The sequence below is a fragment of the Poecilia reticulata genome, chromosome 16, assembly GCF_904066995.2.
Source record: "Poecilia reticulata chromosome 16, P_reticulata-male-v2, whole genome shotgun sequence".
NCBI classification, from domain to species: domain Eukaryota; kingdom Metazoa; phylum Chordata; class Actinopteri; order Cyprinodontiformes; family Poeciliidae; genus Poecilia; species Poecilia reticulata.
Window position 1 is genome coordinate 13,428,197 of NC_088845.1, and position 24,401 is coordinate 13,452,597.

Genomic DNA, 24,401 nt, shown 5'->3' on the forward strand with positions numbered 1-24,401 from the left:
ACGTGTATCCACAGTGACGCTGCATTTGTTACATCACAACAAAATTCAGCATATTTTGTGAGAATTTTATGTGATCAACCAACACAAAAAGTAAAGTTTTGAAAATGAAAATCTGAAATGTGTGGCATGCATTTACCTTTCGATCCCCAGTAGCCACATGACCTGAACTCTCACGTTTGGAGGACTGTGGAACGTTTGGCCAAGTTACAGCAAAATTCAACATATCTTGGGGGATTTTAAGTGATTGACCAACACAAAGTAGAGCATTTCAAAAATTCTGAAAAGTGTGGCATGCATTTATACTCCAACCCTTTCCCCCCGATCCCACTAACAAAAACGGTGCAAAAAGATAAGAAAAAAAACTATGCCCATGTATAATTTTAGTACAAATAAGAGTTGTGGGAAGGTCTCAGAGGTTTGATTGAGGGCTGTGGTGAAGAGACGTAGCAGCATCATGCTGTGAGTTTTAATTGAACTAAACGTAGGGAAAATCTTAGAAAAAATTAAAAAAAGAAAGGGTATGAGGAAGATTTTCATCTTTCTGCAGAACGACACTAAACACACTGTCAGAACTTAAAATGTTTAAATCAAGGTACATTTGTGTGCTAGAATGGTCTAGTCAAAGTCCAAACCTAAATCCAATTGAGAATCTGTACCAAGGCTTGAAGACAAACAATACAATCAGATATGTCAGAGTTTTAAACATTTGTAGCAAAAATACTTGGTGCTGTTATTTCATAGACAGATGGTTCTGCAATGGTTCGACTCAATGGGTTCAAATAGATGATAATTTTTTGATATCTTTTAATTTTCTGCTTTAGATTTTCTTTCCACTTCTTAATTATACCTGGACCTGTGGGAGTCAATCACCGTTGACAACATAACGCAACAAAACAAGAACAAGTTCAAACAAACACCATCAGCAAGCGCCACCTGATTCACACATGCAAGATCTACAAATCCAAAACATCACAAGAGTCACTTATTAATTATCTAACAATGTTTAATGAACTTTTATTTAGTTAGATTAATTAGGTAACAGTATACAATTCAGTTCACAGACACACTAGTGCCCTCACAAACATAAAATGGACTGTACAGCAGAATTACTGGATGCTGCAGCAGCAAACTGCAGCGGGTAAAGACATGTCAAGTTTTGAGAATGAGTATATATTTATATATAAAGTGAGTGGATTTTCACCCATGTTTGCACAGGGGCATCTGTATAGTTCTATGTAACAGTACAGAAGTTGATCTGTAAATGTAGCCATCGAGAGTGTGTTATATTTTGTTGATCGTGTGTGTGTGTGTCTGTGTGTATAATATGTTGCACATGTTTAGACAGTCCAGTCATATCAAACATTAATGACAGGCAGCTCCGTCTTCGGCGTGTTTCACAGCATCGGGGGAAGCGCTCCCTCAGTTCCTTCCATCTGCTTCCTTGAAAAGTGGGACACCTGCAGAGACGGAGATCACATCAGACCGGTCCGACGTGGTTCCAACTTCAAAATCCATCCTTTTGCCAGACTTGAAGCGACACAAAACATTGTTCATCGCATTTTTTTTTATTTACACAAAATATGCCCTTCAAAAAATATACAGATCATATTAATATATAATGTGATTAATTTAGTTATGTGACAGGCTTATGCATGCCACAGCAATCATAGCCCCATCTGACTAAACAGCACACGGTAGCTGCATTTAATCATATTTTCCAATGTATTGATATTTACTGAATAAATGAACAGAGTGGAGGAAATTGTAAAACTTATTCTCAACAATTTTCTTTTTAATATTATTAATTGGAATGTACAATAAATAACAATAATAAATCAAAATTCTGTATCATAATGAATTATAAACAATATGATAATTGCGCACCATTACTATAACACACAGTGTGAAAACTCTGGTGGGACTGTAAACACTCTTCGAAGGTCAAAGCAGACCTGAGTATAACAGTGATAGTTTCCCATCAGCATAGAGACTTCTGCTACTGCTTGAAAACTCAATGATTCCCGATGAGTATGAAATAATTAACAGCTGCTTCATGAGTCTGTTCCTGAGTTTTTCCTTCAACAGTTAAAACTTACAAACTGTCGGTTCCTGAACCAGGAACAAAAACCAAACGAACCATAAACAAGTCCATCGTGACCTGAAAACGCAGAGCGCTAGCCGAATGAACTCCTGCCCCGGGCAGGTCGACCTCACCTTCTCACCAGTCGTAACGCGGACGGGTGTGATGCTGACGATGTCGGGGAGACTCATGTCGATGGGGGGGTGGTGAGCTGGAAGGGGCAGGAAGGGCCAGCTGCTGCCCTCCTCCGCGCGGGTCCTGACCGTACTCCAGCCCACGGGCGTGTGGGGGAACGTACCGTCCCGCCTCCCTCCTCCACTCCTCATCAAACGCTGCTGCATCACCTGACGACAAACAGGTTTGAAATGTTACTGGAGTTTATCAACACTTATGTACACATATCAGGGTTTGTACAGTTTACTCACAGTAAAATTCAAGCATTGTCAAGGTAACTCAGCTTACTCAGCTCACACTAAGTGAGATAAAAACAATGAAATGAACTAAAAAAAAAAGAGACAGTTTTCAATTCACTATTTTTTGTCTTGTGATGGCATTTTACATTCTACAGCAGGAGAAAGGAAAATTAAAATATAACAGCTCTTACACACACCCTACGCAGATCCAAGAACAAAACACTAACAAAAATATTATGTTTTATTTTAACATGAAAAATACAAGCCAACATTTATTTAAATTACCATACACAGTCGTTAAGCCATCAGGAATAATAAGTATTCATTACACCAAATCATGTTAAGATAAATTACCGTACTGCCTAAATTAAATACTTACACACAGAAATTACAAAAAAATCTCTAAGAAATGTTCTCCAAGCTTTCTGGCATGTAGCAAATAGAAATAATTTTTATATTTGTATCTGATCTGAAGCAAGAAAAGTTTAGTCTGAGTTAACTTCAGACAGTGAGAAAAAATGTCTGTCTTTTTAATAATAAAAATAATAATAAGTATTTGTAAATCGCTGAACGGTTACAAGGATATAAAAGACAAAATGAAACGGTGCACATTAAAAGCAGATAAAACACCAAGAAGGCAATAAAGTATTTTATTATGAAAATATTTGGTTTCAAATGCAAACAACGTTTTCCGAATTTGGCCTTTTAATCAAATGTTAGATTGCATTCTCTCACAAAACGGTGCAGTTTGAATATCAAGCACTTTCTAGGACTTTATACAGAAATCAAGCCCTTTCCAAATCTAATTGAGATCGAAGCACTTTCAAGGATTTCAAGCACACGTATGAACTCTGAGCACACCAAGGAGCCAAAGAGAAGCTCGTTTTACAAAAAAATAATCAGCACTCGTACTCACTCTCATCAAGGTTGATGAAGTCTTGCCGTTCCTCTCGATCTCCAGTGCGCCTGTTTCGTGAGCGCTCCATTATGTGCGCTCGCTCCCCGATGTGGTGGCCGATGGCGAGGCGCTCCAGGCCGCTCTCGCTGTCCCTCATCGACTGCCGTGTCTCACGGATCTGAGAGGAAAAACGGCAGGAAATACAGTTCAGAAAACAATCCGATGACCAGAACTTAGAGCTGGGCAATAAGGAAAATAATAAGAATGCATATCAAATTAGAAGGTTAAAAGAAAAAAAGTAACCTAACCCACATATGTTAATTCAGTTTTTTTCTTGCGACACCTCTTGGGTTATTTTTCATTTTTTTCATTATTTTTTGTTGTTGCTATTCTATTATCTAATCTGGTTACTTGCTACTTTGAAGATCGATACCTCCGTTACTCTGTAATGTTTGTTTCGTATCTATTATTATTATTATTCATATCAATAACACTTTATTGATCCCAACGGGAAATTAAATGTTGTAACTCAACAAAAAAAGCATTTTTAATATATAGAAGATTTTCACTGAACTCTGATCCAGAACCACACGGCATTCTGGGAGATGTAGGCAGAGCCGCTCAGTCTCTCACAGAGAGCTAAGCAAGTTCGGTGGAATCAACTAACTCCTTCACTCACTCTTTGGTTGCCTAGTAACTCACTCACTCTTTGGTTACCTAGCAACAACATGTTGAGTAACTGGCGCAGCTGCAGTTTAAGGTTTTTCCACCTTGTCTCATAACTGCTTAAAACTAAAAAACAAAATAAAAAAAATCAACGATGTGGAGAGAAAACTGTGGATAAAACAGGAAAGGTCACACCAACAGTTTGCAGAGGTGAGTGGAGTACAGAAAAATAGTATTCAAGTTAAAGTAGCACTGCTTCAAAATATTTTAATCAAGTGAAAGTAAAAAGTACTTGGTAAAAAATCTACTCAAGTACTGAGTAACTGATCAAATTATAACTCATTTGATATTTCAAAAATACATAATCAGATGAACCAAAATATAACATTCTGTGGAAATTTTGGTATTGTACATAACAAAAAGCAACAAAATCAGCAAAAGAAAGTTCTTCTAAATCAGTTACTTTCAATTAAAAAAAGTTATGAAACTACCAAAAACTGCAGGTGTGCGTCTTTGTCTGGTGACTTTTAGGTTAAAATATGTTTGTTTTTTTTATAGAGAATCGAGAAAATTCATTGAAGTAAAATTAGCAATACTTCATAAAAAAATTACTCAAGCAAAATTAAAAACTAAAGCGTAGCAAAAATACTCCTAAAAGTAAATTTTTAAAAGAAAATCACTCAAGTAAATGTAATTTAGTACATGTAACTAGTTGCTACCCAACTCTGCCTGCATGCCAGTACTTATATTTAAAACAAAAAACTAATCAATAATTATTGACATCTACTGATATGAATCGCTTATGACGATACGTTTTTGCAGCCATGTCGTCCAGCCCTAACTGAACTTTGACCAAACCAGAACTCAAATGTTTGTATAACCGAGATTTATGCTGCTCGTGATTCATCCCCCGTCTGTACAGCTGGTGGTTTTTCATGAGTTACTAAGGCCAGAAGGATTTGTTCATGCTTGGATAAACACACGGTTATGGCCCGGTGCTCAGACAGGTGTAAATCAGGCCTTCTTGCGCAGTAATATAACGCCGGCCTTGGAAAACAGCTAAAAATGTTAATATATTCCTACCCCTCCGGGGCCTGTTCTTGTTTGACTCGTCTGTTGATAAACATTGGGAGCTCCAGGGTCTGTGGACGAATACGAGATCACCGTTGAGGAGGAAAATGTTTGACAGTTTGGCGATCCGGACATTCTTTCCTGTGAGAAGAAGACAAAACAAAACAAAGAAGCTGAGGTAAAACCTGAACAGTTTTGTCTTCACAGCTGAGGTTAATGGTTGACAGAGCTGCTTACCATGTTTCCCATCATTTCTCCCATCATGCCAAACATATCCATGAACCCGCCTCCCTGCAAACATGGAGGAAAGCTTTAAGATGTGCAGTTCCTTTAATACAGGGGTTCTTGATTTATTTAAAACAAGAAAACAAGCAGAAGGACAGAGAAAACTCCTTGCCAATGTACACCTATAAACTCTTTTTAATCTGTGTTATACAACAATAAATAAAATTTAAAAAAACTGAAAAAGACTGACAATAATAACATATTATTAAACTTTTGAGTTTTAGTAAGAAATTTATGATGTTTTTAGGATTATTTAAATTTAAATTACACAAACGCTTAGTGACAAATTCAATCTAATTTACGCAACACTTAAAGCAAGTTAAATATTACTCATTATTGAGTCAGAGTTCATTGTTGTTACACAACCTTACCACATAATGAGAGTTTTTGGTGATTTGTTTCGTCTTGCTAAAGAACTCTATGTTTCCAAGCCAGAAAACAATTTAAAATATAGCAAGGAAGTGGCAAAAACACATTAATTGAATTGAAATTACAAAGAGATTTGTTTAAAATCTCTAACTATATCGCAAATATGTGAATAATTTTATTTGAACACAGAACGTACCTACTTTTACCTAAGCTTTTTGTGATAACAGAAATAAAATAAATGAGCATTTTTGAGAAGAGTAAATAAATCAGTTACCCACCATTCCCATCATGCCAAAGGGAGCCAGTGGACCCGCCTAAAACACAAATCTCATGTTAAAAACAAAGAAAATAAAACAAAAACACTAATTTAGGGGTTGAACAGACAACATATTGCCGCAGCAGCGTTGACAGCAGCAGCCTGTTACCTGTCTGCGTGCCGCACGGTGTGGCTGAATCTGGGGGGCGAGAGCGAACGGATCCATGGCGAAGGGTCCAAACATCGTCCTCATCTGCTGCCTGTGGGCAGCAAATGGATCCCTGGAAGAAAACGGTTCAGAAAGTTCAGCTGGATTTAAAACAGGTCAAACTAACACAAGATAGAAAAAGAGTGAAACTCAGTAATATTTTTGGGTGTTTCTAAGCTCTTATGTCACAACTGTCTCAGTTTCGGCACCTTGAGTCACATGACTAAAGAGAAGTTTGTGTATATAATAACAAAGTTGTATAAAAACACATGGCCATACATATAATGGTCATGCTTTCCATATTGAGACTTTTAAATAAATAAATTTGAAAATATGACTAAACGAATGCCGTTTAGTGACACAAGTCACATTTCTTTATGCATCTTGTGTAAAAATTAAATAAGGTGTTTTCAAGAGCAGTATCAGTTTGTGGGACTATTTTTTTTTTAAAGCTATTAAAAATTAAGTGAACTTTGACAATAATCTTCATGAAATTGTCTTTAGGCAGAGGCTTCTGAAAATTTGCTGTAATACAGACTGCTATGCCGTCTTCAATAAGTGAAGAATTTTCAATTAATGCAGGGTTTCTCTTAAAGTTTAATAAGCCTGGCGGGCCACTAGGCTTTACTTCTGGCGCCACCAGACTAAGAATTGCATATTTATTTAAGTCTTCTTAAAATGTTTGCATTTTTAAGACTTTATAGTTGGTGTTCAGGTATCAATTTTCCAATAACACATAATTATCAAGTGATATTTTCAAATTTCCTGTCAACTTTAAACATTTTTTAACTGAAAAACACGACGCCCCGCTGGATGAACGACTGGCCTACCACGCAACCACCAGGCTTAGCAAGTTTTCTGGGGGAAACCTTGTAATGAGTTAAAAACCACACTTCATTTCCTTTTGGGGTAAATAAAGTATTTTTGAAATTGAACTGACTGCCGTGCCATTCAGACACACCCATACCTAAAGTAACCTAAAAAAGTAGTTCGTTATTGACGCGTATCACAATTGTGCCACAAAATACTGCAATAAAACTTTAGGTCCATTATGACTAGTGTCTTTTTATGTCTACTATGTATAGCTAAATGTGTGCTCAAGTGCAAACCTACATAAAATAAATTGCATTTTCTTGTTCTTCCGATTAACCAGCTGTTAAAAATACTGGTTTTACTACTTCCCCAAAACCGAGCCAACATTTTTGATCAGATTCAAGATTTTAAAACTAATTCTGAATCAAATTAAGGTTTTCAGAAATAATCATGTTTATTTAGCCTGTCTAAAGTAAGAAAATACAAATTTTTATATATTTAGTCGAACAGAGTGACGTGCTCATGTAAATATGCAGGGTGAGAAATTACCAGAAAAGACCAGAAATGTGCTGTTGTTAGCTCATAAACAGCTAAGACGAAACAACAGGAAATGTGGTGTTGATCGGTTTTCGCTATAGCTGGTGTTTTAACGCATTACTTTCGGGAACTGATAGTTCTCGTGTATTTATTTAATTATTATTTTTTCGCTTTATTGTCTATCCAATATGGTGGACCGCTACAGGCCCCCACCACAGCTGGCTACAATAACGAAAGGTAGGCTACCTTCAACAGGGCGCTGTGAAAACGCAACTTCACCGCACCGGCACTGCACAACAACAACAAAAATAACACAGTTCAGACCAAATGCAGTAAAAGTCAATGCTTACATCATGAAGGGATCGTCTTCGGCGTCATTCAAGAAGCGAAACATGCTAAGCGGTTTAACTCAGCTGGCTGATGCTAGCCAGCTAACTTGAGTTAAAGAGACGTACAGAAAGAGTGACAGTCTCACTTTCAGGTCGGGCTGAAATGTTGGACTTTTAGCCCGGCAGCTTCCCGGAGAAAACGACACAGCAGCTGTATCTCTTTCTCAACGAGGTTTTTAGCTGAAATTGTCACTAGACAGTAAATTCCAGAAACCTGGAGCAAACATTGAAAACGGAAGTCCGTCCCGTAACAAAGGAAAACACCGCTGCTAACAAGCTAGCATCGAAGCTAACGAAGGTGACTTCCTTTGCTTTTCAAAATACACCATTTCCGAAGAAACTTTTCACAATAATTATTCATTATTCAGACAACTTTGTGATATAAAAAATCGCATATGCTCTATAAAAACTAATTTACTCAAACTAGAAGCTCGTTTCAGTTTGTTGTTTACATATTGCTAGTCCATAACAATATGTGAATGTACTAAACAGAAAATACTAATGATTTAAATGCAATTATAAGAATTACAGTTTATCCTCAATACAACACAATTACACCTGAATATGACAACTTCAGATTTACGTCTGAAGTTGACATGTTAAAAATGTTTAAAAAAACGTATTAAAATGTTTTATTGGTGTGATGTAATATTTCTATTTTTAAATGTTATGTTTTCATTTGCTCTAAGCACAAAATTATCATAATTAACAGAAATAAAGGCTTGACAACATCTGTCTAAGTAAATGGTCTATTTAATGTATTTCACTTAATCAACTGAGTTACTGAAATAAACTTCAATAATATTCAAATTTACTGACTGGGTCTGAGAATGGAAACAGGATGTTCTTTTCTTATGAAAGCAAATTATATCTTGTTAGCAAGGGGAAAGTAGCTAACTTTAGGACGTTAAAGTTAGCTAAAAAAAAGACAAAAAGAAAAACCAACTTGAATGGAGACAGAAGATTTATCCAAAGTGAGAACATGGATTAAAAAGACAATTAAAAAAAAAAAAACGTCTTTACTCCCATGTTAAGATGTAAGAGGAGTGAGTGTAAAAATACATTCATACTTCTATCCACTCCTTTGAACATGCAGAAATACTTTACTGTTCCTTTGTGTGCTTTTCTGTTGTTTTACATGTATTTTAGTTGTAAATAACGTTGTTTATTCTTTTCTTACACTACCCTCAATAAAGTCCGTTTTATAGTGAGACAATGGAGGAGATCTGGCCGATGTTTCATGGAGCTTCAGGCGGTGTTGGAGAGGCGTTGAGCTGCAGCTGCTCTCTGTAAATGTTGCATGAAGACCCAGACACTACAACTGAACAAAGGATAACTTCTTTCTTTTGGATCAAGCTGCATGCTCCCCTTACCTAAAACACACTGAAAATGTTTTGAGAAAATTGGCAGAGAAGAATTACAACAAAGTTTGTCAAAACTCTTCATCAGTCGATGAACAGTCCTAGTTTAAAGTACCATCTCTGCTTTCTCTCTTGTTCATGTTGTTTTTAATTTTTCCTTTGTGTTGGCTCTTGTACAGATTAATTCAGTTCTTTGTTGATAAATCAGGAATTAAATTAACCCCATATTTGGCAGCTGAGTTCAGTTTTCTCTAGCCACACTCCATGCTCAAAGATGCAGATGGCAGTGTGATGATCTGGGTCTGATTTGTTGCTTCAGGACCTTCATAATTTGCTCTAATTGATGAATAGATGAATTCTACCCTAAGCAGAAGAAATCAGTAAGTAAGTAAATACTTTATGCATTGCATAAATTCACAGCTACTAAACTGAATCGGTGTACTACAATTTTATTAGTGGAAAACAGACACACCTCCTCCTGCAGGACATGAGACAAGGAGTGTTCGTTTCTTTTGTGATGTGCGACTACGCCACAGATAACGTAAGATCATATTATTCCATAAACTAGAGCACAAAGTTCAAGCCTTCAGTGGGAAAGTAGCCTGTGTCTGACTCGTCAAGGAAAAACTACAGTAAGTAAAGCTGAAAAGAACTGCTGGTTACAAAATTATTACATATTCTGGAACACTATGAAGTCTCTGAGCTTGTCCTCTCCCAAAAAAACTCAGACAACTCTTAGCGGGGGATCACTCGGCTCGTGCGTCGATGAAGAACGCAGCTAGCTGCGAGAACTAATGTGATTTGCAGGACACATTCTTATTTAAATCTTATTTAAGATTAAATGCTTATTTAAATAAGAAATTATTACAAAAATCCCATAAATATTGATAATATGGTTATTGAAAGTCTTCCTAAATCATGTACCAAGATTATAGACTATGCTCTACAAAAATAAACAGAAATAAAGGCTTCACATACGTCATTCTTTGTAATGAATCCGTATGAATTATTTTTTTTATTAAATAATTGAAATTATTTTATTTTTATTTTGGATGTAAAGAAAATCATAATGTAACAGAAATAACTTAAAAAAAAATAAAAATACAAAAATAAAGAGGCTCCGAGGTTGACTTTAATTTGCTTAGAGACGACATCTACTTTTAAATAAAACTGTTAATTCTGCTTCATACTGAAGTTTAAAATGTTTATGTCATGATATGTTCAGGAATCGGACCAGAATGCAGACAGGAGTCTGCAGTAGCCTCATAACTGTAATGTTTAACAGAGAGGAGAATGAATAACTTACAGAAAACCAGATGATACAGAACAGAAAGGGACCAACAAGGTAACAGAGAACTGACGGGTCTTTATACAGAAGGTCTAATCAAGAAATGAGGAACAGCTGCAGGGAAAGCGCAGGCAGAGGAGAAAATAGAGAACAGCTGGGAAGAGGAGCAGGCTGACAAAGATGAAAAGGAGGAAAATGACAAAACATAATCTAAGACAGACCGAAAGAAGCACTAATCAAAGGAAACAAAGAAAGAATAAATTGACTAAGACGAGAAATAATCTAAACTGGAAAAATCTAAATAAATAACCAAGTCTTAAATGAAAACGAATTACCGCCAAGACAGAATACTAACTTTTTTTTTCTTTTCAGAGAGAAACAGTCATCCAGCATTAATTTAACCTGCAGTCACAAGAGATAAACTTTACAAAATGTTTTCCAGATTTGATCAAAGTTGCATTTGAATGGTCTCAGAAGCACACAACATTATCTATTTTAGTTTATTGCAGCATGAAGATGTTTTTTAACCGTTTTGGTTGGAATATTGAAGTGTTTACATCTGTTTTTGCTCGAGCACATTCATATTCTGTTTCCTCATAGATGCAGGTAGTGAAATGTGTAGCGGTGGGAGACAGTGAAGCTCAAAAAACTGCCTTGTTGATCACCTACACAAGCGGCCACTATCCTTCAGAATATGTGCCAACAGTAAGCAATGTGCTGTAAAATTAATTCATTATTTAGTTAGCGATATAAAATGTGGTTTTCTATTTTGTTGCTTTTGTTTGTGCTCTAAGGTTTTTGACGGCTATGCAGTCACAGTATTAATTGGTGGACAACCCTATTGTCTTAGCCTGTTTGACACAGCTGGTAATTGTCCTTAAAAGTTTTGGTTTTTTGTTTAAGTTTTATACATCTCTGTTATACCTCTCATTTTTGTTGATGCTTTCAGGTAATGAGGACTATGACAGACTGCGACCATTAAGTTACCCGAATACAGACGTGTTTCTTGTGTGCTTCTCCGTTGTTCACCCAACATCTGTTGAAAGCGTCCAAACAAAGGTCGCTGTCTTTTGAAAACTGAATGTAGTTAATGTTTAGTTTTGTTGTTGCTGATTCAAAATGTTTCCAGAAGTCTAAAATTATTAATACCACTGGCAAAGTTGAATCTTTTCATTTTAGATGTGTACCAAAAATGTACCACCAACTTACCATTGACTTATATTTGATGTAAATGAGTATGTCTGAAGTTGTTGAGGGCTTCAAATGAAACAAAAATTGAATTGTTGATTCACTACCCCTGATGTAGTGAACAAACATCTTTTAATCTCCATGGTAACAATTCAGCTGTGCAAAACGCCAGCTTCTTTGTTGAATGAAAAGTAACTTAATTTAAATCTGCCAAGGCAAAGCCATTTTTGGTTTAATCTAACACCACAAAGACTTCAAAATAAAGTGAACAGAATCCCATTTTTTACATTAAATTTCACATTTCAGAATTATATTTTCAACATATCTGTATAAATTGTAAGCACAGGTGAAAGATTCTGTATCAAAAGAACCTTTATTTTGTCCCCTTTTTTTCTTATTGATAATTCAATTCAAAAATACTTTATTAATCCCAAAGGGAATTTAAATTAAAAAGGATCTTCAGACCAGTGTTTGCAATTAAAAGGAAAAAGTTTATTTCCTCCTATTAGATAAATTAATGAGGTGGTGATTAGCTGCAACAAGAGATTCTGATACCTTCCTTTTGCAGTGATTACTCCAACATTGTCTTGCATTATTTATTTTCTTGTTTCTAGTGGGTTCCTGAGATTTCTCATTACTGTCCTGGCACGCCGTTCCTGTTGGTGGGCACACAGACACACCTGCGGGGCGACAGCCACACAGTCCAGGAGCTGGCGAAGACCAAACATCGCCCCGTCTCCCCCCAGGATGGAGAGAAACTGGCCAGAGCGCTCGGAGCGGTCAAATATGTGGAGTGCTCCATGATCACACAGGTACAGAGAATATTTTTCACAGCAACAAATTCTGTTTTCATGGAAAAAGATTAGGGCCACAAAAACATAAAATAAAAATAAATTCCCTGACGAATTCTGACTTTTTTCTCAGAATTTTGACTTTTCTCCGGAATTCTGAGTCTAATCTCAGAAATGAGATTAGACTCAGAGTTTTCAAATTTCAAAGTCAGAATTCTGAGTTTTCAAATTTCAAAGTCAGAATTGTGAGTCTAATCTCAGAATTCTGCCTTTAATTTCAGAAATCCGACTTTTTTCTTAAAATTCTGACTCGTTTTTCTCATAATTCTGATATTTTTCCCCAAGATTCTTTTTTTTCTTCAAAATGTTGACTTTTCTCACAATTCTAAGTTTAATCTCAGAATTTGGATTTTAATTTAAGAAATCTTTTTTCTTCAGAATTTTGACTTTCAAAATGTGACTTTCTTCAAAATTCTGAGTCTAATCTCAAAATTTTGATTTTAAGAATTCTGATTTCTGAGAGTTTTGACTTTTGTCTCACAATTCTGATTTTAAACTCAGAATTCAGATTTTAACTTTATAAAAAATCTGACTTTTTCCTCAAATTTCAGGCTATTTTTGTCAGAATTCTGACTTTTTTCAAAATTTTCACATTTTTTTCAAATTTTTTCAAATCTTCACTTTTTTTTCCAGAATTTTGTCTTTTTTCTGTCTTCTGACATCAAAAATAAGAATTTTTTTTTAGTGGCCCTATTCCTCTTCTGTATTTTTCGATGGGTCACGAACACATTTTGTTCTTTTTGTTGTTTTTCTTCCTCTTCGAAAAGGAAGGAGTTAAGATGGTTTTTGACGAGGCCATACTGACAGCCCTGGAGGTTCATAAAGTCAAAAAGAAGAGGTTGTGTGTTGCTATATGAAGCAAGGCCAACATTATGAGATGTAATGCTGCACACATTTAGTGGCACTTCTGAACTGAAAGAAGTTATGAAATCAACTTTCCCAACTGGGACGTGATAAATGTGCGCCTTAGCTGTTGTTTCTGTTTGCAGAAACGCCCGTGAGGAAATTTAATCCAAATGTGCCTGATTGACATGTGATGTTGTAAACTTGATCACGTCAGTGTTTTCTTTCTGGAAAATAAAAAACAGTAGACAGAAGAAGAAGGTTTCTGCTTGATATTTTTATTACCTCCTCTACGTTTGAATAAATTACTTCATATGAGTTAATTTTTATGTTCAGTTTGAATGTAGGGTTATGAGTGTGACAGTTTGGGTTTCATCTGTTGGTATTTTGTTATTTTTTCACCCTTTGTCTCATGTGTCACCGCCTTCTTTTATTTTTATGGTGGTTGGAAAACAACTTAAGGTGCATTACTCCTGTCTCATGTGTCACCGCCTTCCTCTGTAATTATTTCCAGCTGTTCCTTAATTACCCCGCTGTGTATATATGTTCTCACCTGTGTTATTGTTCCCTGTTGGATTGTTGCATCAACCTCAGCTCTGCCCTTTTGTGTCGCCAGTGGGTACTGCAAGTCTTTTAGGCATTATTAAATTACTTTAATTTAATAAAGGATATTGTGAATAAGTTAAACATTGGAAGCTCCTTGTATAACACCCTGATCAGTTAATTAACTCAAAACACCTGCAAAGGTTTCCAGAGCCTCTAAATTAGGGGTGTCCAAAGTGAGGTCCAGGGGCCATTTAAGGCCCTGAAGATGATTTTGTACAGCCCTCAATTGCAACCTTGTTTTTTATTTTATTTAATAGTAAATGGGACTACAAATATCCAATGACTTACTAAGAGATTTGGGTATGTCCATTTATTAAACTTGGTGAAGAGTGAGTCATCCTGTTCAGAAAAACAGACAAATATTTTCAACCTGAAGAATTTGACATTGTTTGTTATTTTTTGTTTTATTTTTCTTCAAACTTGTGAGACTTTGGCTCTTAAGTGATTTAGTGATCCCTTTTCCACACAAACTAGAGCATGTTGCACAAATATTCTATTTAGTTTATTGTTGAACAGATAAAAATTAAATGAATAAAATTGTTTCTATAATTTTAATTTAAAATATTAGAAGTTAATTCAGGTATAATACAATTAAAATGTGGTTTAATTAGAGTAAGGTTGCACACTTGTATGGGTTGTCCAGTTTTTAAAAACATTTTTACTCTCTAACAATTCTATTTTACTTGGACTTGAAAAATTATGCATTAAATGTGGGGAAAAATAGGAAACTATATTTCCCCAAATTTTAGCATTTTGGATGCTAAAATTTGGAGTTTGTAAAACGTAAATCATGTGTTTTGTTTTTGTAAGGACCTTTTGTAAATATGAAAATGACTATTTAGGCCTTTCTGTTCGAGAAAGTACTTTTGTGTTCAATTGTTTTGTTCTGAAACCTAAAATTTTTAGTTCTTCCTATTTTAAAGTAAATTTAAAATACAAACTCTAACGAGTGAATTCCATGTTGAAACACCTCCCCCTACTGGACGCAAAGGGAGGTGTTTCTGTTCTTGTGTGATGCGCGGCTGCGTCATAACAGGAGCAATAAATGTTTATTTACAGTCTGGATTGCGCACAAAGTTCGAGGCTTAAAACCCAGGTGTCACCTGCCGGAAACGAAAAGGTGAGTACATCTGGAAAAAACGTGACAGAACGTTTTATAGGTCTAATCACGGAGCAACCGAGTAATGTAAAGACTTTGAAGTTATGTTTGGATCAAATAAAGTGGTCACATCTAATATTACTGTGTAATAAAATAATATTCAATGAAGAAATGTGGAAATTGTGCACACAGAACATTTTAAAAGTACTGTTTGCATGCATGGAGTAAAAAAAAGTAAATATGACGCTTAGAAAAGACGAAATGCGGTTATTTCCTCATTTAAAATAGGAAAGACACGTAATGAAGCATATAATGCGAAATGCTATGGTGGTGGGGGAGGCCAAGCTTAAAAGTTTTGGAAAACTGAATAAAATCAGTTAACTAAACGAACAATATAAAAAAAAGCAATAAATAAAAATCACTAAGCAGTACACAAGTATACACAAGACTCCACTAGAATGAAAAAAATATATATATACACACTAAGACATTATACATTAAAACGTTTTGATTTGTAGATTGTAATACACTTCATGTCCAGCAGGAGGCAGTCTGTCAGTTCCTCTAAAGAACTAAATCTTGTGTGGTTTGCGGCTGCGCACAAAGTAGTTCTACCCTCAAACCCGGATGAAACCAACGCCTAACTTGTCGGTAGAAAAACGGTAAGCTGAACAAAAAATAAAGAATTAAAAATAGGTTGTTTATTGGTTGCCACAGTCCGGGGTGTATGAATAAACAACTCCCAGAAATATAAAGTACGGAGATGAAGCGTGTGTACAATAGTGAAGCAGTTTTTTGAGTTTGTGAAAGTTTCCTGTATGTTAGCTTTACCTTGTGTTCTTATTAATTATAATACTTCTGTCACCTTGGGTAAGCTATTGTCACCTCTGTTTTTGTTAACTATGTTTTTTCTCATTAGTGGGTTTGTTTTGTGGTTTAGTGGAAGAACAATACTAAAAATTATATTTTAAATCTAATTATTGTAATTTTCAGTCACTGTAAAGCCATACTCAGTTTTATTAGCCATAGCTGGTCGGTTTTATGTTTTGTTTTTTGTTTTGTTTTTTGTAAATATTTTATATGATATGACTTCTAAATATCGCCTGTTTAGGCTTCACGTTTTAGTTGGTTTCAGATCTCGGAGCTTTGCTCATTTAGCGGAAGTGTTTGCAGTATCCGCTTCTAAATCACATTCAGTTAATAAGCAGTCTTTTTACAGTCTCCCCCCATTTTTTTTTTTTTACATCTTTGGTATGCAGCATATGCGGAAGCCGCTCTCTGACATTAGAAGAGTTTGTTCCCACATGCATTAACAAGTCTAGTCAGGGTGATTAGGCTTATTTTCTTACTTTTACTGATTGAAGACGTTTGTAATTTACTTAAGTCAAATGAATCAACTGATAAAAGGCATAAACATTGAACTGTCACAAGAAAATGTATTAGAAGTATTACGGAAGAAAGAAATAAACCACTTGTACTTTAGGGTTTTATGTTTTTCGCAGGGTTATGTTATTCAAAAGAAAGATTAAATTTAGAAAAATCGCTGTAGTGATTTCTTTGATCTAATTTAAGTTTTACACAGAGGTGTGCAGAGTACCCCAACATTGTATATGTCAACAAATATTTACTCAAGTAAGAGTAAAAAGTAGCCATGCAAGTAATGACTCAAGAAAGATTGAAAAAGTATTTGCTAATACTGAGTATCTGATTTTAACGACTACTTTTATCATTTACAATGATCTCATTATTATAGAATTATGTAATTTTACAGACTAAAATGGTAAAAATAATTCAAAATAACACATTTTAATGATTGAAATAAATTCTAAAAGAGAAATGTCAAAGGAAATGTGTCTTAAGTTATATCACAAGCTCACAGTGACGCATAATTTTGAGTTATTTCACCTGACTTAAATGTGAGGGTAAAGTTTTGAAAAGAATAAAATGAGGAAGCCCTTCGGGTCTGTCTGCTTCCACACAGAACCGCAACAAACAGGAGTTGATACTTGTGGTTCAGACTGCCGACAATTTTGGGGTTTCTGGCCTGGATTCTAACAGATCCGTCCCTCTTTCAGCCGGAGGAGTTTTATTTCTAACATAAACATGCAGAAAGCTCTGCTCTTTCTTTTTGATTTAACATCAGTACAGCGTAGAGCTGATCTGGAAATTAGTTTTTGAAATAACCTTTTAAATCCTTTTCCATATAGCTGATTATTTCTGTGTGGTCTGTCACAATGAAGTGTTTTTCAAATGATCTGATCAAAAGAGTGAAATGTGTGCAAAGAGTTTATTTCCTGAGCGTTCCTGTCACTACATAGTTTTGTACTTGGAGGTTCAGATACTCGCATAACCGCTGGAAAAACTTACTTTCTGGAAAAGGTATAAAATTGTGAAACAAACAATTGTAAGTGCCTTGCTGTAATTATTCGCACTCATTAGGAGTGGCGACACGAGGATGCTCTTTTACCACTAGTTGATTAGTTAGTGGAGGAAATTACTCTTAGTATTTTGTTTTAGAAAAAATGTTCCACCACTAACAATTTTTTTTTCCTCTAGTTTGTTTTTGAGAACATCAGATGTGTACAGGACGGAAACAATTTAAAAGAGTTTCTCAAAATGTGTAACAAATGGATTTACAGAGATGGTTCTAGAAAACAAGAACCATTGATTTAAATAAATCCTTAATTTATTTTTGTTTATTTAGAAGTTGTCACTTTTTATGGTTGAATGTAAGCCTGTCAACAATAAGCAATTTAGTAATTAATTACATGATAAATTAAAATGAGCTGGATAATTTACATTTTCATATTTCTGAAGGGTAATTTTGCTTTTTACTGATGGTTTTGTTTGAATTGAAATCATTTTTTTCTGCAAAGTGCCTTGAGACGGCGTTAAATTGGCGCTATATAGATAAACTGAATTGAATTGTAAGTGGGTTTCATTTATTTATTTTTTTTGGTTTTTGTGTATTATTTTGGATATTTAAAATATCTTCCAGTACCTGTGTTAAGTGTTATTTACAAAATGTAAATCTTTTGGTCTTTGGGAGGGTGAACAATATGAATACACTTGAAAATTGTCTCAAAACAACAACCTTATTGTTTATCACTAACTTTTTTTGGGACAATAGTTGAATGTAAGTTGATGTGCTGCCTTCTTATAAGGGCACAGATGCCATTGTTAAGCTTATTAAAACAGAAATCCGTCATGTAGCATCTTGCTGACTCGTTGCTCTTCTGTTTCATTGCAGATGCAGACTATAAAATGTGTAGTTGTAGGAGACGGTGCAGTCGGAAAAACCTGCTTGTTGATCTCCTACACAACCAACAAGTTCCCCTCAGAATATGTGCCCACAGTAAGACATTTTAACAATGACTCATCCTGTAAACTCACAGCTTTAGAGCCACTCTTCATGTATATTTGCTCATGTTTTAAACTCGTTAACTTCTGGCCCTGCAGTGGGATTTCTCAACCTGCTTTCTATTTTTTTTATTTTTTTTCTTTCTAAGGTTTTTGATAATTATGCAGTGACGGTGATGATTGGGGGGGAGCCCTACACGCTCGGGCTCTTTGATACAGCAGGTAATTTATCTCTGGAAAGTTTGGCTTGTGTAAGTTTTCTTTGGCTCAAACTAAAATAAGTCTTGTTTGTTGTTTTTGACGCTCTCAGGACAGGAGGATTACGACAGGCTGCGTCCTCTCAGCTACCCACAAACAGACGTTTTCCTCGTATGTTTCTCTGTCGTCTCCCCGTCGTCGTTTGAAAACGTCAAAGAAAAGGTTGGTGTTGGAGCGTAAAATGGAAATTAAGACAAAATCTGGTTATTTGTAATTCAGTTTGAACCCATTATCCAGCTGAGGAAATTCAAAGCCAATATGTTAAACCATAAAAACAAGATTGTGTGGTTTGTTTACAGCCATGTTTTATCACCTCTCCTTATTACTGTAAGTAGGGAGGAACTGAGCAGACCAGCTGCTGAAATTTGTAAACTGGAGGGTTTTGGTTATTTCGCAGTTTCAAGCGGTCTTTTTATTGTTGTCGCTATTTTTCTCACAGCAAGCTGGATGTTATTTATAGGCTAACCAGTTACTGTTGTAAATGTTGCAGAAAGTGCAGTGTCATTTTGTTGCTGAAATAAGAAGTGCTACGTTTTCTTTTATGGAAGACTTACTTTAAATATGGGATTCTTGGGAACATCAGCCAGAAAGAAAAATCTTCCATAAATTCATGGAAATGTTTTGTATTTGTAGTATAAAACTGGCTCATAGCGACTGAAAACTGAGGAAATGTGAGAGATTTACACATTGAAGATGCGTGGAAATCTTATATTTACCATTTTCTGGCGTCTCAAAGTGCATTTAAAGTACAAGTTACTGTCCCACATTCAAAAAAAGCAGATCACTGTCTTGCTCATTTACACTCTTGACTCTTGTCGGTGGTGGAATTAAACCCATAACCTCTGATTAGCAACAACTACACTTGCTAAAGAGCTAAATATACCACAGCCTGTGCTGGGGTTGAGTTTTCACAATTAACCCTGTTGGTCTACAGCAGCTGTGTCAAACTCATTTTGGGCCAAATCAAGATCATGAATGCTCTTAAAGGGCCGGTTGTGCCAGATGGTTTGATAAAACCTGTTCACAAACTGCTAAAATATCAATTCATCCTTAAAATTAAATAATATTGAACATCTTTCTAGGATTTTGTGATTCTTTTATGGATTTTTTGCAATGAAAATCAAAGTATTTGTGGTAGTAATTTGGAAATATTTGCGGTATTTATAATAAATGTGACTTTTTATTACTTGCTTTATAGATTATGGACTATAATCTGACATCAGTTAAGACTGAAGCAGCTGTTTAGTACAAGTGAGAAAGTTTTTGAAAATTTTAGAGAAAAAATTGCATTAACCTCCCAATTATTAGTGCAAAGAAGTGCAGGAATTTGTTGATTTTGCATGAATTTCCATGATAATTCTCAAGAAACTGGAGGGACTGATTGATAGAATTTGGCAGTAAATGAATAAAAACTGCATTGATTTGATTGATAGCATAATATCTAAGCACATTTAGTGTTTAGTTTAGAATCTGGAGGGCCACATAAAAAGCTACGGAGGGCCGGACTTGGCCCACAGGCCTCGAGTTTGACACCTGTGGTCTACAGGATGAGTCAAAATATTTCAGTTTTACTTTGTTTTTTACTTTATTGTACTAGACAATAAATCAATAACAGTACATATCACAATAGACACACAATCAGGATCGATCAGTATCAATGGATAATACGTCTGATGCAATATTCAATAATTTTACTGAACTCTGAACCAGAACCGCACAGCATTCTGGGAGATGTAGGCAGAGGAAAGACTTTAGCGGCTTAACCTCTCGGGGTCAGCTAAGCAAAGTGAGTGGCATCAACTGACTCACTCACTCTGTGGTTACCTAGCAACAGCTTGTTGCTCAATAACTTGTGGTTACCGAGCAACAAGCTGTTGAGTAACTGACACAGCTGCAGTTTTAAAGTTTTGTTACTCATGACTGCTTAAAAATAAACAGTGTGGAGTGAAAACTATGGATTAAACAGGAAAGGACACCACCGGTTTGGTTGAATGTTTAGATATTTAAAACAAAAGACTCATCAATAGTTATTGATGTCTCTCTTTTTTTATTACCATGGATATTAAAAGTCTGTGCGTCCAGTTTTAGTATGCCAGGATTTGGTGACTAAGAAAATAACTTTTTTCTTTTTCAGAACTTTTTCTATCCTAAAAAACTACATTTGATTCTCTGAATTTGATTTGCATTTTTATGCATTTATATGTTAAGATTAAGATTAATCTACCCTTGTGTTATAAGGGTATATTATATCTAATCTGGTGTAATTTCATTAATATGATATAAAATCAGATGAATACATCTGATTTTATTACGTCGTTTAGCAGAGCATGTCTTGACTTTCACGCTCTGAGCTGCAGTATGCCTGGGCCAAAACTGAAATGTGTTAATAGATAAACAATTTCAGATCTTTTTATTACATTCACATTTTCTAAAAACTTACATCTACAATTTTTTGGGGGGTATCTCAATGGTTTTTTGCAGTTGTGATTGTGTTTAAGCTAGAGCTGCACAACATATTGAATATTGTTTAAAACTGCAACTTCCTGAATCCAGTATTTACTGGGATATTATGTTTCAAGTTTCAGCTATTCACACACTGTAAATAGAGAACACATTTTACCACTTGGATGGACTTTTAAGTGCCATAAATGTCCAGAATGATGTATATCTGTAGTTGTAGAAATGCTAAAATCGCTGAAAGAAAAGACCATTGTGTTCTGATGAACAAGACTGAAAAATGCCCTGCTTCAAGCTTATTGTACAACCTTAATTTTATATTTCATTTTTGTGTTTATATGCATGCTTTCCACTTGGCAGCCACTTTACTGCTGATGCACTTCAATTTTCCCACTGAGGACAAAAGAAATTATTATTCTATTCATGTCTCTATGTAAAAATGCATTTTATAAACATTTTGGGATCTCAAGGAGGCTAATAGCCATGGCTTACCCCTCTGTCGTTGAAGGACACAATTGCTATAAAAACAATTACATTTAATTAGCTCTAACAACTGTTTGCTTATAACTATTATTATTCTTTCTTGTTACTATTGTTTGTTTGTTTTTCACTGTTGTTTTGGATACATTTGCCTTCAAATTCACAATCCTAGTATTTTCAATTATATATAGTATGCAATATTTAGGTTTTAGTTTAAAAATTGGGAATCATTACAATAATTGAATAATGTTTTTTATTCTCCAAATGAAATCAGGATTGTTGGCAATTTCTGACCTTTTGTGATGATTTTATATTCCACCGTTTAAGTAATAATAGAAGTATTAATAAATTATAATAATAGTAAGAGTAGTAATATTAGAAAAAATAGGGGTGGGCGATATGGACTTAGAATTTTATTATTTTATTATAGTGAAAAGTTGCTGCTTTTTTGTTAACTATGGCTGTGAATTTATGTCATAGCACCACAAACACAAATACTGCTCCTGAAAAGCATTCCCATTTAAAATGTTCTTCTTCAGGATGCAAGTTGCTTAAAAAATTGTGATTTATTTCACTAATCTGCACACAGCAACAGCATTTAATTAAATTTAATGGTATTTATTGATGCTTTTATCTTGATAAATCAAATTTTTTCACAACGATTGGTAAACGATACGATAAATGCCGATTGTTCATAGAAAAAAATAATCCATTTTCATTGTTTGTATCTTTCTTGTCCCAGTGGGTTCCGGAGATTTCTCACCACTGTCCAAGCACACCTTTCCTGTTAGTGGGAACGCAAGTGGACCTGCGGGAAGACAGCAACACCGTGGAGAAGTTGGCCAAAAACAAGCAGCGCCCCCTGTTCCCTGAGAGTGGAGAGAAGCTGGCTCGGGAGCTCAAAGCTGTCAAATACGTGGAGTGCTCTGCGCTCACGCAGGTATGGAGCTAATTCACCACGACGTGATTAGTCTGGTATATAACCAGTGAGCTTCACTTTGCTCTCTGCTTTCTTCTTCCTGTGAACCAGCGAGGGCTGAAGAACGTGTTTGATGAGGCCATACTGGCAGCGCTGGAACCTCCTGAGATCAAAACGAAGAGGAAATGTGTTCTCCTATAAAGAAACGCAGACGACTCGAAACCGCAGGGAAAAATTCAGCTGAAACATCCATTTGGTAGGAAGGAGATACGGACACACAAGAGGGGAGGGAAGAACGGTGCCATAGAGATTTTATTTTATTTTTCTTTTGAACACGAGATCAATGATTGTACCTTCTGAAATTGGAGAATATTGCCTCCAACATGCAATATTTGTCCTTTACTGAAAGCTTTTAGAAACTACTGTATTCTCCTTCAGGTGTCCCCTCTCCCTTTTCCCTTACTGCTTACTGTAACAGTTCTATGCTGCATTTTATGTGTTAAAGGAGATATTCCTTTATAAGGTTCCTCATTGTGCTTTACTGAAGCAACATGGTAAGACGTTTTAAGAGGCACTGAAATGTTAAGTGGTACTTTTTAGTTGTTTTTTTTTCTGCCCTTATTGAATTAGCTAATGAAAAAGCCAAAGGATTTATCATCATTCCAAACAAATATGTCATGTTTACCTCCCTCAAAACTAAGTGAATTCCTGTTTTTTTTGTTTGTTTTTTTTATGCGAGTTCTGGGAAATCTTCATAGTCTTTTTTTGATTTTAAACTTGAATTTATTTTGTCCTGATGATTTTTAAAATTTGCTAGATGACCAACAATGATTTCATTGATTTTTGGAAAAAAAAATTAAAATGTAATATTTTTGGTAAAAGTCAACCTTGATATATGGTGATAAATCTTTTTAGAAATGTTCAGGGTTTAAAAAATCAGAGGATATTTTTAATAAAATCCTTTTTTTTTATCAAAAGTGAAAAGGAGTTCTGTTTTGTGTGTTGAATTAATTTTGTGAGTACAGAGCACTTTTAAATGAACATTTTTAGATTTTGTCACATCACAGCTTCAATGCATTTTATTGAAATTTTAAGGAGTAGATTAAAATAACAACATTATTGTGAACGGAAAGGATTTTTAAAATCCAGACATTTTAAAAATAATTAGAAATATGTGACAATTGTCTCCACCCTCATATTAGTCAACACTTTCCAAAGAATAATTTTGTTGGAATCACAGCTGCAGGTCTTTTGGGGTCTTCAGACATATTTTTGCTTTTTCTACCTCAAGCTTAGCCCGTTTCCATGGATATCACAGAAACGGACTTTAACTAGGCCACTCTAACACATAATTATGCTCTTTTTCATCACTGAATGTTTTGAGTTATTTTCCTAAAATATTTTGAAATCCTTTCAGCATTGGCTTGTATTTACTGCCATCTTCTTTGTTCCAAAAAACAAACAAACATCCACACAGGATTATGCTGCCACCAACATGTGTCACCATGGGGATGCTGCATTCGAGGGAGCGTGTGATGTTTACGTCCCGTTTCCTGTGATTTTTGAGTGTATAAATGGACTCCATTAATGTGAAAGTTACTTTGTAGAACATCATCAAGGTAAAAATACATTCTTTAAAAGCAACCTTTCCCTTTGAATGCACTCTTAGTAAACATGACAGGACAGCATTAATTAGATCTGCTCCT

At 35.2% G+C, this 24,401-nt stretch overlaps 3 protein-coding genes and 1 pseudogene across 5 annotated transcripts; 3 read left to right on the plus strand and 1 right to left on the minus strand.

Moving 5' to 3' along the window:
• Positions 1-982: 982 nt before the first annotated feature.
• mlf2 (myeloid leukemia factor 2) lies at positions 983-8,270 on the minus strand. Its single transcript, XM_008431417.3, has 8 exons — positions 7,947-8,270; positions 6,208-6,319; positions 6,061-6,096; positions 5,366-5,419; positions 5,141-5,269; positions 3,410-3,569; positions 2,215-2,424; positions 983-1,457 (listed from the first exon to the last, which is right to left on the minus strand). Exons 1-7 carry the CDS (start codon positions 7,988-7,990, stop codon positions 2,219-2,221), a joined length of 741 nt encoding a protein of 246 aa, XP_008429639.1. The 5' UTR covers positions 7,991-8,270; the 3' UTR covers positions 983-1,457; positions 2,215-2,218.
• LOC103477991 (cell division control protein 42 homolog) lies at positions 4,183-14,606 on the plus strand. 3 transcript variants are annotated; one of them, XM_081597410.1, is made up of 6 exons: positions 4,183-4,267; positions 11,235-11,339; positions 11,429-11,501; positions 11,584-11,693; positions 12,437-12,634; positions 13,441-14,606. In XM_081597410.1, exons 2-6 carry the CDS (start codon positions 11,235-11,237, stop codon positions 13,528-13,530), a joined length of 576 nt encoding a protein of 191 aa, XP_081453536.1. In that variant the 5' UTR covers positions 4,183-4,267; the 3' UTR covers positions 13,531-14,606. The 3 variants fall into 3 exon arrangements, with proteins under 3 accessions (XP_081453536.1, XP_008429636.2, XP_017165270.2); XM_008431414.3 differs by lacking the exon at positions 4,183-4,267 and adding an exon at positions 7,789-7,833; XM_017309781.2 differs by lacking the exon at positions 4,183-4,267 and adding an exon at positions 8,554-9,978.
• On the plus strand, positions 10,077-10,205 carry LOC145547783 (5.8S ribosomal RNA; annotated as a pseudogene).
• Positions 14,607-15,726: 1,120 nt separating the features above from the next.
• Positions 15,727-23,506, plus strand: LOC103477993 (cell division control protein 42 homolog). The gene is made up of 6 exons (XM_008431418.2): positions 15,727-15,883; positions 18,472-18,576; positions 18,731-18,803; positions 18,892-19,001; positions 22,519-22,716; positions 22,807-23,506. Exons 2-6 carry the CDS (start codon positions 18,472-18,474, stop codon positions 22,894-22,896), a joined length of 576 nt encoding a protein of 191 aa, XP_008429640.1. The 5' UTR covers positions 15,727-15,883; the 3' UTR covers positions 22,897-23,506.
• Positions 23,507-24,401: the final 895 nt, after the last annotated feature.

Excerpts from the sequence above, each read along its gene's own strand:
- LOC103477993 (XM_008431418.2), top strand. The coding sequence starts at position 18,472 with ATGCAGACTATAAAATGTGTAGTTGTAGGAGACGGTGCAGTCGGAAAA. Across the intron at positions 18,577-18,730 it reads CCTCAGAATATGTGCCCACA|GTTTTTGATAATTATGCAGT; the intron begins GTAAGACATTTT and ends TTTCTTTCTAAG. Across the intron at positions 19,002-22,518 it reads TTGAAAACGTCAAAGAAAAG|TGGGTTCCGGAGATTTCTCA; the intron begins GTTGGTGTTGGA and ends TTCTTGTCCCAG.
- mlf2 (XM_008431417.3), bottom strand. The coding sequence starts at position 7,990 with ATGTTTCGCTTCTTGAATGACGCCGAAGACGATCCCTTCATGAT. Across the intron at positions 3,570-5,140 it reads CAAGAACAGGCCCCGGAGGG|ATCCGTGAGACACGGCAGTC; the intron begins GTAGGAATATAT and ends TTTTCCTCTCAG. Across the intron at positions 2,425-3,409 it reads CTTCATCAACCTTGATGAGA|GTGATGCAGCAGCGTTTGAT; the intron begins GTGAGTACGAGT and ends GTTTGTCGTCAG.
- LOC103477991 (XM_081597410.1), top strand. The coding sequence starts at position 11,235 with ATGCAGGTAGTGAAATGTGTAGCGGTGGGAGACAGTGAAGCTCAAAAA. Across the intron at positions 11,694-12,436 it reads TTGAAAGCGTCCAAACAAAG|TGGGTTCCTGAGATTTCTCA; the intron begins GTCGCTGTCTTT and ends TCTTGTTTCTAG. Across the intron at positions 12,635-13,440 it reads AGTGCTCCATGATCACACAG|GAAGGAGTTAAGATGGTTTT; the intron begins GTACAGAGAATA and ends CTCTTCGAAAAG.